General features: G+C 41.8%; 1 protein-coding gene across 1 annotated transcript in view; it reads right to left on the bottom strand.

Moving 5' to 3' along the window:
* LOC131129542 (neurexin-3b-like) overlaps nucleotides 1–12,587 on the bottom strand; it is a 340,697-nt gene that overhangs the window by 268,935 nt on the left and 59,175 nt on the right. The window contains exons 4-5 of the mRNA XM_058073250.1: nucleotides 11,267–11,560; nucleotides 6,266–7,271 (exon numbers count right to left, since the gene is read on the bottom strand). Of these exons, the coding sequence (XP_057929233.1) occupies nucleotides 6,266–6,962 (697 nt within the window). The 5' untranslated portion in view covers nucleotides 6,963–7,271; nucleotides 11,267–11,560. The remainder of the gene's footprint in view (nucleotides 1–6,265; nucleotides 7,272–11,266; nucleotides 11,561–12,587) is intronic.

The following is a 12,587-nucleotide window of genomic DNA, read 5'->3' as shown; positions in this document are numbered from 1 at the left end:
GTCATCTTAATAGCCACATAATATAGTAAACATTCATTCATTTTCTACCGCTTACCCTCACAATGGTCGCGTGGGGGGTGCTGGAGCCTATCCCAGCTGTCTTCGGGCAAGAGGCGGGGTACACCTTGGACTGGCCAGCCAATCACAGGGCACATATAGACAAACAACCATTCACACTCACATTCATACCTATGGACAATTTGGAGTCGCCAATTAACCTAGCATGTTTTTGGAATGTGGGAGGAAACCGGAGTACCCGGAGAAAACCCACGCATACCCGGGAAGAACAATTCAATTCAGAGGGTGGAATTGAACTCGGGTCTCCTAGCTGTGAGGCCTGAGCGCTAACCACTTGCCATGCAGCCCCACAGGTAATCTAATGAATTACTATTTCATGCGCCGTGTTATTATGCAACGCTTCCGATATGAATAATGGCTCCCGTCACCATTGTTCCTTACTACTACAAAGGAAGCTAAATAGCTAGTCAACGAGAGCTGTGGTTGCTCACTCTCAGGAACACACTGCCTTCATGAATTCTCTCGTTAAACAAATTATTTTACATATTTTGGTTTTCAAAAATCGGAAAAATATGTTTATTCACTGTGTTAGTTTGGCACCACGGGTGAAGTAGTTGTCCGGACGACTGCATGTGAAAAGCTACTTCAACCATAAAAAGGTTAAAAGGTCAAAGTTTAAAGGTTAAAAGTTTGAGTTTAATACTTTGGAATCAACTGACAAGCCGGATACAACCGTTTGGCGTGCCGCATGTAGCCCCTGTGCCGCAGTTTGCCCACCCCTGATTTAAACAATCACTAATAGTTCCTCAGCAAAGGAGATATTTAGCCATAAAGTCGCAGAGTTCCAAGTTTCCATGGGAATTTATGGTACTTATATTCATGAAGGAGTAAATTCCGAACTAATACAATAACTTTTTGGCGGAAATTATGTCGTGATTATTGCTGATGACAGCAAAATGGAGCAAATTGGATTTAGTGTGCATATCAAGTGGTGTCTAATTTCAGCAGATCGCCCTGGCATACTTAGTGACACTCATATATCCCCATCCTCATGGGAAGGGAGACTAAATGTGTTTTATAGCCAACTGTTTGTGCTGCAAGGAGCTCCAGCACATCAGAGACTGACATCAATGTCGCTACACTGACAAGTACTTTATATGTTGTGTACCATAAAAAAAAAACATAGTAAATGTGTCCTAGATTTGAATACCATCAAATCGTCCTCACGTCTAGACATCTGGGGTGTGAGAAAATGTATTCAAAGTCCTGCTCTGTTACAAGGGTGCTCTTTAAAAGTATATTTTAGAGGCTTTTTATGAAATGTAAATTGGTAAAAATAGCACAATATAAAAATACGATAACGGAATGAGTTGCTACATTCATTCATTTTCTACTGCTTATCCTCATGAGGGTCACGGGGGTGCTGGAGCCTATCCCAGCTGTCTTCGGGCGAGGGGCAGGGTACACCCTGGACTGGTGGCCAGCCAATCACAGGGCACATATAGACAAACAACCATTCACACTCACATTCATACCTATGGACAATTTGGAGTCGCTAATTAACCTAGCATGTTTTTGGAATGTGGCAGGAAACCGGAGTACCCGGAGAAAACCCACGCATGCACGGGGAGACCATGTAAACTCCACACAGAGATGGCCAAGGGTGGGATTGAACTCGAGTTTCCTACCTGTGAGGTCTGCGTGATAACCACTCAACCGCCGTGCAGCCCCCGTCTATCCAGTTGTTATTCAATCAATCATTCATTCATTCATTCATTTTTTACCGCTTTTCCTCACGAGGGTCTCGCGGGGTGCTGGAGCCTATCCCAGCTGTCTTTGAGTTGGACATTTGCAATAAAAGTGTTGTAATTATTAGACTGGATTCAATTCCCGCATTCTCTTCAATTACCATTGTTCATTCATTTTCTACCGCTTAACCTTACGAGGCTGGCGGCGGGTGCTGGAGCCTATCCCAGCTGTCTTCGAGTTGGACTGGTGGCCAGCCAATCACAGGGCACATATAGACAAACAACCATTCACACTCACATTCATACCTATGGACAATTTGGAGTCGCCAATTAGCCTAGCGATTGGCTGGCGACCAGTCCAGGGTGTACCCCGCCTATTGCCCGAAGACAGCTGGGATAGGCTCCAGCAACCCCCGCGACCCTTGTGAGGAAAAGCTAGTAAATGAAAGAATGGTATAGTCTAGCATGTTTTTGGAATGTGGGAGGAAGAACCCACGCATGCATGGGGAGAACATGCAAACTCCACACAGATGGTGGGATCGAACTCGGGTTTTCTAGCTGTGAGTCCTGCGCACTAACCACTCTTCCACTGTGCAGCCCACTTCTATCCAGTTGTTTTGATTTTTCCCAAATAAATCCCTTCAGTCTTATTTTATTCAACGTAAACAAACCCATTGTATTGTCCTTCTAAGCCTTATGGGTTAGCAGGCAACAATTAGGACCGCGGCGGAAAGCAACGCAGCCCCATTCCACTCAGTCGGTCAGCCATCTGCCCATTTTAACAAGCGGCTCGGGGGGGTCTTGGTGCTCATGTGTGTGTATGTGTGCGTATAGTTCCATAACTGTTAATGTGAATGGGTGCGCGCATGCAAGGTCTGGGGCCCTTTGGTGTGATAACATATAAATATTTATTCACAGGTCCGACAGATGTGCATTAATAGGAGGATAGTCAACAGTCCGCCAACAAAGACAGGTGTGCTGAACAGTTGTTTGCATTTCATTGGTGGAACCAAATGGTGGAAGTCTGATCGCCGTTGTCTGGTTAAGAATCTCAGCACTTTGTGTATGGATTTTGTACAAGAATTCTGTCATTTATCGACAGCGGCGTTGGCGGGGGGGGGGGGTGTTTATGAAGGCATTCCACAGACAAATTAGCCATCTTTGTTCTCATTATCCTGCTAATTATGGCTTCCCGTCTCAGTTGCATAATCAACCACAGCCGCATCAGTTCACGGGAAGCAGAAGGCGCAGCGGTGAGGTCAGCGTGGGAGCTATCCCAGCCAATCCACGAACAGGAACTTGGATTAAAGTTCCTCTTGTGTTAGATTTCTGGTATCATGTCTTATGTTAACATGTCGGTTTTGACCCATGTATTAAATCAGCTATAAAATACACTAAAAACAATAAGTTACCATGTCTTGGTTACCTTCTTAGGCTTCCCCATCCATGAAAATGTTGGTTTTAATACTTTTGGTGTTGGCATGTAGGCCTTTTTTTGTCACTTACCCCTCCATTTCTATTCCAAAAATGGTAAAATGCACCTCAAAAGAATCATAATAAATAATAAATTTAATTATTTTGTTACCTGGCTATTACTGAGAGCTATAGAACATATCTCTTAAATCAATTAGTTTTATTTTCTCATTTAAGTATTAATCACTAAAGAAACATCTATGGTGTTTGGGTGAATTTTGACCCATATATATTAATGTCAAGAAAAGGTAGAAAAAGGTAGTTTTCATTTACAGAACTTTAGTATAAACTGAAATCAAAAAGCAGAACAGGTCCAGATCTTGGTTCACTGTACTTCTTGCCATTCTTTCCATGATCCAAATTATAAATGAGGGAATTCACCTCACATGTATACTGGAAAAGCGGTCAAAATAAGAATCCCCTGAAGCTTACATGATGAGAAGAGGAGCTGGTTGTCATTGTGTTGGCTAATTGTACACTTATGATTTCAGTTGTGGCTCAAAATATTGCTTTATAGTCATATTATTATAACCGGGTTGAAACCGACCCTAACAATACAGTGGTCATAATTTCAACCAGACCATTTAAAAAAAAAAAATTTGGTTTTATTTAGTTGAAATAGAGTTTCCTGACAAAGTCAAAAAGCCTTGATGCAATAAACAAATGTTATGTGATTTTTTTTATGCATTAAAATGTAAAACGGGTCAGTGCTGACCCTAACTCAAAAGGAGGGTTAAACATGTGAGGATGTGTTTTCCTCGGATAAATTGGTTTCCAACAAAGCCTGTGGTGAAGTTACTTGTCCTGAGATATGGACATCCTTGTCCAAGCTGTCCGGCTGAATCGTAACCACTCTTTTAAAGCAATGACTATTTTAACCCAAGGATATCATCCGTCCCCTGTCAGCCTCTCTGGGGTTTATTAGACAAATAGACCTCCTGCATTGACTGCTCAGCAAATGGGATGAAGCAAAAAAAAAAAAAAAGAGGACAAATCCAGCGTTGCCGCTTCACTGCTTCGCAACCAGCACATCGCGTGCTGTTTCGAACAATGCCATAGGCAAACTCTTGGCTTTTAAGCTGCAAACAGCTTTATTTGAGCGCTGAATGATACGTATGTTAAGTAACCAATGCAACAAAAATGTTGCACACATATTAAAACTTGCATTCAATTCATATCATTAATGAGCAGAAATATATTTGTAGAGTGTGCACTGAAGTAGCATTCAGTGAGCATTCCCCTGATGTTTTATCCCCCCCCCCCCCCACCACCACCACCATCACCATCACCCCGGGGAGCCCAGCCAGTCTGATTTAGACTGGCAAGAATAGGTCAGCAGAGGAGGAAACGCAACATGGTTCTGTTCGCACAGTTTGTAATTTACCATCCCCACACAGATGACCCTTTTAATTTATTCCCTTTGGATGTGATGTACCATTTTTTTTTATGACGTGGCTAAAAAGAAGAAATTAATCACACTCTTCCTGACGGACTTCCAGTCGGCATTTGAAAGATAGAGAAGTACATAAGACATCCTTCAACCAACGTCAAGATGGAGGTTTTCCTGGGAATGGGACCAATCGCAAATGAAAAATGGGTCCTGCAAGACATCTCACATATTTCCTAAAAAGAACTGGACATAGATAGTATCAAAAAAAAGTGTTACCACCCCCCAAAAATAGACAATGCTAGCACAGAAAGAGGAAATGAAGTCATCTATTATCCAAACACTTTGTACCTTCAAGTCCCTGCACGTCCTTGCAGGAGCTGAGTCAATTTTGTGGAGAAAAGACAACATAATTTTGTAATTTGACTTCCATCACATAATATCTACACAAGCACTAAAAATCATAAGAATTCCAAATATAATATAAATATACAAGAAAATATTAGACGATACATCCCCACTTTTCACAGGGTCATATTTTGAGTCCACCAGCTAACGTTATTGATACGCCCGCTCAAATATTTACCCTTCTGAAACTGAGGTTTCCCCCTAATTTTGGGTCAACATTTGCAATAAAAGTGTTGTAATTATTAGACTGGATTCAATTCTCGCATTCTCTTCAATTGCTATTGTTCATTCATTTTCTGCTGGCGGCAGGTGCTGGAGCCTATCCCAGCTGTTTTCATACACACTGGGCTGGTGGCCAGCCAATCACAGGATACATATAGACCAGGGGTCACCAACCTTTTTGAGGCCGAGGGCTACTTTGTGAGCACGGATAGTATGAAGGTATGTATGATAGTATGATAGTATGTCTACTATATTGGGTAATGTGAGTATAATGTTCACTATAGGGGTGTTACTTCATTTCTAGAGGGCTCTAAAATTCATTCATTCATTTTCTACCGCTTATCCTCATGAGGGTCGCGGAGGGTGCTGGAGCCTATCCCAGCTGTCTTTGGGCGAGAGGTGGGGTACACCCTAGGCTGGTGGCCAGCCAATCACAGGGCACATATAGACAAACAACCATTCACACTCACATTCATACCTATGGACAATTTGGAGTCGCCAATTAACCTAGCATGTTTTTGGAATGTGGGAGGAAACCGGAGTACCCGGAGAAAACCCGGGGAGAACATGCAAACTCCACACAGAGATGGCCGAGGGTGGGATTGAACTCTGGTCTCCTAGCTGTGAGGTCTGCGTGCTAACCACTCGACCGCTGTGCAGCCCAGATTTTAATTTTTTTTTTTAATTGACTTATTTTTCCTGCAGAAAACACCGATTTGAAGGTCACACCAGTCAGCATCTAGCCTACACGAGTGCACAGAGGTGGTTTATGGTGATACAGTGGAGCCCTTCTCAATTACCTGTGGGTTTTTATCATTGGCTGGTCATGCCAGAAAATAACCCCAGTGAAAAGCGAGGATCTTGTCTGCTTTTTTTTTTTTTTTTGTTGGTAACAGTTTGACCATGAAACCCTTTCACACAATATTCATTGCTGCCTGAAACATGAACCGTAGTCCCTTTTTGGATGAAAAACGGCATTAGAGAAATGATTGACAAAGAGTTGTCTTACCTTCAGTGCAGTATCGGCCTACAAATCCAGTTCTGGAGCAGTCACAGTAGGGTTCTCCATCAGCTAGCGAGCAGATCCCACCATTCTCACACGGGTTGTCGGTGCAAAGGCCCAACATTTCCAAGCGCACTTTCTGACTGTTGACGAGCGTGGGCAGCTTACTCCCATAACTGAGGTCTGTGATGATACCCTTAAATGGTGCAAGCTCACGAACAGAGGGCAGGGTGATAGCAGATGTGCGTATGTCCCCCGGCAACCCCCCGAGGAAGAGGTCGCTCACGATTTTCATGAACTGCCGCTGAGGACGCACCTCTGCCGTCTTAGTCAGGCCGTCCACTGCCAAGCCGGTCCGCAAATTATGCCTGTTGATTGCGGCGAAATGCCAGCGGCTGTCGTTGACCATCTTGTCGGACGTGATGCTGGTTTCGGCGCAGTCGATGCTGAAAAGAAGCTGCATCCTCCCCCTGGACATGGTGAGGAGTAAAAAATCGCAATATCCGCCGTCGTCAAAGTACATCATGACGCCTTCTGATTGGGATGTCTTGAACTGAAAGGTCAGGTCACTTCTGGTGCTGGCATCCCAGCGCAGGTACCGAGCCCATTGACCTTGTGAGCCAGTGAACTCTAAACACGCACTCAGGCCCAGCACAGTACTTAGCAGCAGGACGACTTGCCGACGGAGGCTGGGAGGATTCATTTTCGAGGATAACAGAAAGCACCAGGAGGCGATTGGAAGCGGATAAAGGTTCTCAAAGTGACAAAACCATTTGATTAGCACTGTTTTTTAACACGTATCCACTGGATATTATATTCTGCATATTATAGTCAATATCAAGTGAGATGGCGACAACGAAGGTGATCCTTCAAGTGTTTCTGTCAGTGATTGAGAAGTGCAGCCTGGGAGTTTTCTTTGAGCCGACTTCCTGGATTGAAGCACATAGCTGACAACAATGCCGGTCCGTGACCCATGGTTCAATCTCCAGTGTCGGACGAGGCTTCAACAGAACTGCAATGCAAAGACAATGGACTGTTACAATGGTGACAATACTACCCAATACCGTTGGAATGTATGATTACAACGTTGGGAAAGGTTTTCCGAACTTTTTCCCTCAAGACCTACGTAGATTAGGTATGGGGTTTCTCCCTTCTCCCCATACTGCCATACCGCTGATAACAGAAACCGCTCTACTATCAAGTCATTTTGGTCATCATTACTGTGTCTTTTGGCAGGACTGCAGTGGTTTTATGTTTTGCTAACTGTGGTATAAAGTGTCACTTCTTTTGAGATTTCTGCATTTATACCAATAAGTGAAGTTCAATTCTCATTGAAGAATCAGAATCGCCTTTATTGTCATTGTATTGCATACAACGAAATTTGAGTGCAACTCCACGGTGCATTTTGTAGAAAGTAAAAATAAAAATAAGGGGAAAAAAAAGGAATAAGAATATAAATAAAAGTGGCAGGTGCTGTTCAGAATAAATGTTTAAATAAATAAGAATAAATGTTTTGCACTGTTTTTTCCAGCGTTGCTGACATTTTTCAAGGTTTTCAACTGAGCCATCTGTTCATTATTTTGCATTACGAGCTAAATACAGCGACCATGTCACCATATTGGCAAAACCGACCCCTCCTGTGACATCTTCTGGGTGCATATGAGGTGTGTTAACTGGCTGTTTTTGGGGGGCAAATGGGTAGTGCCAAATATACCGTATTTTCTGGACTATGAATGGTGTGTATAAATGGTGTATAAATCGCACAAGGCCAAAAATACATAATTAGGTAGAAAAAAACATACATAAGTTGTACTGGAGTATAAGTCGTATTGTTTGTGGGTAATTTATTTTACAAACTACTTGACCAAAACAGACATTACATCAGTAAGTCCAGTTCTAACATTAATAAATGAATTGAGAACAGGCTGAATAGATGTAATATGCTTGTGACTTTTGCTTGTTTTTCATGAATAAGTCGCTCTGGAGTATAAGTCGCAGGAACAGCCAACCTTTGAAAAAAAGTGCAACTTATAGTCCGGATAATTCGGTATTTGTGGCAGCCACAAATCAACATATGTATCTGCTATTTGATATACAAAAGGATCTGGTATTAACTTTAGGAAACTTTTGTTCAAAATATAGCAATATTTATATTGTATATAACGGTGAAATGACTTTCTAACAACATTTAAAACTCCCATGTGGGTAAAAAGCATCAAGGTAACTAAATGACAATCCATTTAGCCGGAACCATTTGCATACTATCACTAAAGGCTTGCTGGAATCCTGATAAATATGACTAATTATATGCTGCCACTTTCATTTGCATGTCTTTGAGGGATTACAAACATAAACAGCCATTCACGGCAGATTTTAGGATGGCACCACTTTATATTCAAATCTCATCACTATTGACATTTTGGGGAATGTTCTGTCAGTGCACATGTAGTCACTGTTATTGTCATTACAGATGGCACTGCAAGGTGATGGAATATCACCGCTGTCCTTGCTTCACCCGCAGATGATTCCCCAAAACTGAAATGCATGCACCCTGCCTTTTCCAATTGCTTTGGCAGGGAAGCGATCGCTGTGTCCAATGGTGACTATGCAACACAATAGACCCTTTAACCACCTGCTCTGAATAGTTAATCTTCCTGCGAGCTATTGAATTCCAGTAAGTGATACCTATGCTAATGCACTGTCTGTGTATCTTTGTGCATGACGTCTCCCTGGTAACATTCTTTTTTTTTTTGCCTTAAAACTCACTTGCTGAGACAACAGAGGTTAGAAGGTTCTGCACGGTGGAAATAACACTAAACACAGCTGCGTCAATCCAAGCAGTCTTTGTCTCTTCCATAGGAAAACAAATAATACACCCATGAAACCTGAGATGCCACTCTGCTATGAAAATAGGCTCTATTCATTTAATGACTTATTGTGTGTCTCGCCGAGGCATCGGATGTCCTATTTGACAGGGTGGCAAACAACGCTCGTATGTTCTAGCACTAGAAATATCTTACTTAACCCCAACTGCAACCTTTCAAAATCAGCCCGTGGTGGCTCATTCCGAAAAAGGTCCACACCCTGCTCTCTCTAATGCAAGATATTTTTGTAAAGCTGTCCTCCAGGGGAAGTTAAATGAGCCTTACGTGGTGACATAAATTTCACAGCGACTATTTCACTGACACTTTCTCCCCACAGGCCTGCTCTGATATATGACCTTCAGCCAAACATACGCCTGACAGCATCCCGAACAGCTCAAAAACTAAAAAGCTGTGCCATTTCTAAAAAAAAAAAAAAAAAAAAAGTTGGTATAGCATGAGGTAACAATTTTGACTGTTATGTTTGAAAAACCATCTTTTTTCCAGGCTACATTGCGGCTGAATTATTAAATAGTGGAGCACATGAGACGCTCTGCATGGGATACCCTCACTAACTGACCATAAATGATGCATTGATGCATCCAGCTTTGATGCTGCAGATTTATTGACATGTTTTGTATAACAACTAAGACCTCATCATGCACTGGAGACCTCTCATCCCAACCAATGTGCCGGCCCCTCCCCTTCCCTGTCTATCACAAGCTTTGGCCAGAAGGCACTGGTTAATCCCTCGGTTTACTACTACTGGTAAAACATACTAAAGGTCCAGCTAAGGGCCACCCGGGGGCTTTAGTGGGCACAAAGCACACCAGTAAGGTCATTTCTATAGCTGTGTTACATTTTCTGTTTCTTAGTATGATGTATGAGCTTTACTGCATCATACCGGGATACATTTTTAATATTTTACCCAAATTAGGACACTAAAATATTAGAAAAATGTTTCAGTAGGATGTGAGTGGGAATGGTTGTTTGTCTATATGTGCCCCGTGATTGGCTGGCGATAAGTCCAGGGTTTACCCCGCCTCTCGCAAAAAGACAACTGGGATAGGCTCCAGCAACTTTCTCGACCCTCATGAGGATAAATGGTAGAAAATGAATGAATGAATGAATGTTTCAGTATGGTATTATATATGACATTATCTTGTATTGGATATTAATAGACATATGCAATTAATATTTTGGCCAGTGAGTACCGGTATTATGTGAGAATAGCACACAAATTTAAAATAATTTAAATTAAAAAAATAATAATACAAAATTATTTAATAGAATATTTAATTTAATATTTATTTAACAGAATAATTAAAAAGAATATAATAAAATATATTCATTTATTATACTTATTTATATTTATTTGTGTTTATTCTATATTTGTATTTATTAAATAATAAATAAATAATAAATACAGTAAATAAATAAAAAACATTAAATCAATAATAAAAAATGTACCAATTAGCAGGATAAAATGGCTACTATACATAAGATTTTTTTTAAAATATACACTATATTCAATCTGGGACGAGTGGTAAGAATGCATGAGGTCACTTTAAAGCCAGGAATAAAAATGCTGCCCCCCCCCCCCCCCCCCAAAAAAAAATGCAAAAGAGCACAAACTTACAGGCGTGCATTTCTGCACGCACATTTGATATGTAAGGCAAAACGATGACAAGGAGGCGATGCTGGGTGTAATCTGCAGCCCACTATCACCAAACCCGAGAACGACATTTTGCAAGCACGACGGCGGTCAAATGTGTGAATTTCGGACTTCCATGCTTGCGTGTTTGGTTCGTTTTGATGGAAAATCCGAGTCCCTTGCTTGTGTGTATACTTGCTCATGGAGAGACCGGCGTCAGCGTGCAGAAACTTTCCACCTCGACACTCACTCGCTTACTTTAAATGTCATAAATCCACTCGTGGAAGGTGACATTTGCATTGAAATGTGACATTTACGTGCAGGTTGGATGCGTTGGACGCGTGTGTCGTTAAAAAGGTAACGAATCAACCCAAAATCGGTTGATTTTTATGCGCCGAATTAAATGTGCACAAACACAAACTTCACGACGCACCGTGGCGATGCATTAGAATATGTTATGAAATACATAACCCGGTTTTTATGCGTTCTTACCTTGAGAGTGGTGGCTTTGGGCGGACGGAGCGTGCGTAAAATTGCGTAAAATTTCAAACAATCCAGGTTTAAAACTCCATGAGGGAAGAAAAAAAGGGTTAGGATTTGGATTAGAGAGATGCTGATGATGCTGGCGTGAAGGTTATCATGACCAAGTGAGAGCGATGAAGGCAGCGGTCCTCTCCCTCCTCTTCCTCCCCCCTCCTCCTCCCGTCTCAGCTGAGCGCGCATCTCTCTCAGCTCATGATGGGCCCTTGGATCTCTCGCATGCACGGTTCCGTTCTGGTCCAGCTTCTACAAAACCAAGAGCAGCAAGACCGGCACTTGAGACACTGACACAACACAGAAATGCTTTGAAATACCTTATAAACGTTTATTTTTGTAGATTATAACAGTATTTTATTGTATTTTTGTACACCCAAAGGCTAATAATGTAGTAAATTGTGTGTCCATCTCCTCAGGGGCAGCTTCACGTTCGGATTGCAAAGTGCACTGTAAGAATGAGTGTATTGAGAGTTCCAAGGATGTGAGCATTATACAGGAACCTTGGACAGCTCCCAGGCAGGGTCAGGATGCTGTTCAGGATGCTGAACCCATGGCGGAATTATGAATGTTGCATGATGTTCCTGCTTTCTAAAGCCTGCGTTATGCTTCTGCATAGTCACTAGCTCTTTGATGGAGTTAATTATCTGACATAATGGGAGGGGTACTGTTTTGCCGAAGAGCCAATCAGTGAGCATCAACAAATCTCATTGACTTTTTAGCTGAAAACAAACAAATTATCTTCAGCATTGAGACCAAGATATCAGATTGTATGACCACACTCGTGCAATTTGGAGTAGCCAATTCGGAGATGCCCAAGGGTGGAATCGAACTGAGGTCTCTTGGTTTGACTTGGGTGGCAGTGGCTGAGGATGTGGAGCAAGTAATCCAAAAACTGGAAGGTCATGCCAAGTCAATTCAAGTCAAGTCAAGTCGAGTTTATTTATATGGCCCTTAATCACAAAACAGCAATCTGGCAACAATCACCCAACACCCATCCCGACAAGGAAAAACTCAAACCCCATTTGAACCCCAAAAGAAACCTTGCGAAGGGAATCCAGGTAATATATAACACAATACAAAATATTTAGTCAAAAATGTACAAAATATATATTCAAATAGCACAATAGTCACACTCCTTACCCAAACAGTTAGCATTATTACGCTATGTTAGCATTCAAAAAAGTCATAATATTTATGTTGTAAATCAAAGAACTGGGCTATGGATGGCCTTGAATTTTTTGCGTGCAAATTGAAATATTTTTAGATGCTTTGCAGG

Source organism: Doryrhamphus excisus, chromosome 1 (genome assembly GCF_030265055.1).
Source record: "Doryrhamphus excisus isolate RoL2022-K1 chromosome 1, RoL_Dexc_1.0, whole genome shotgun sequence".
In the NCBI taxonomy this organism is placed as follows: Eukaryota; Metazoa; Chordata; class Actinopteri; order Syngnathiformes; family Syngnathidae; genus Doryrhamphus; species Doryrhamphus excisus.
The sequence above is the reverse complement of the archived record's forward strand: the minus strand, read 5'-3'. Positions and strand labels throughout refer to the sequence as shown.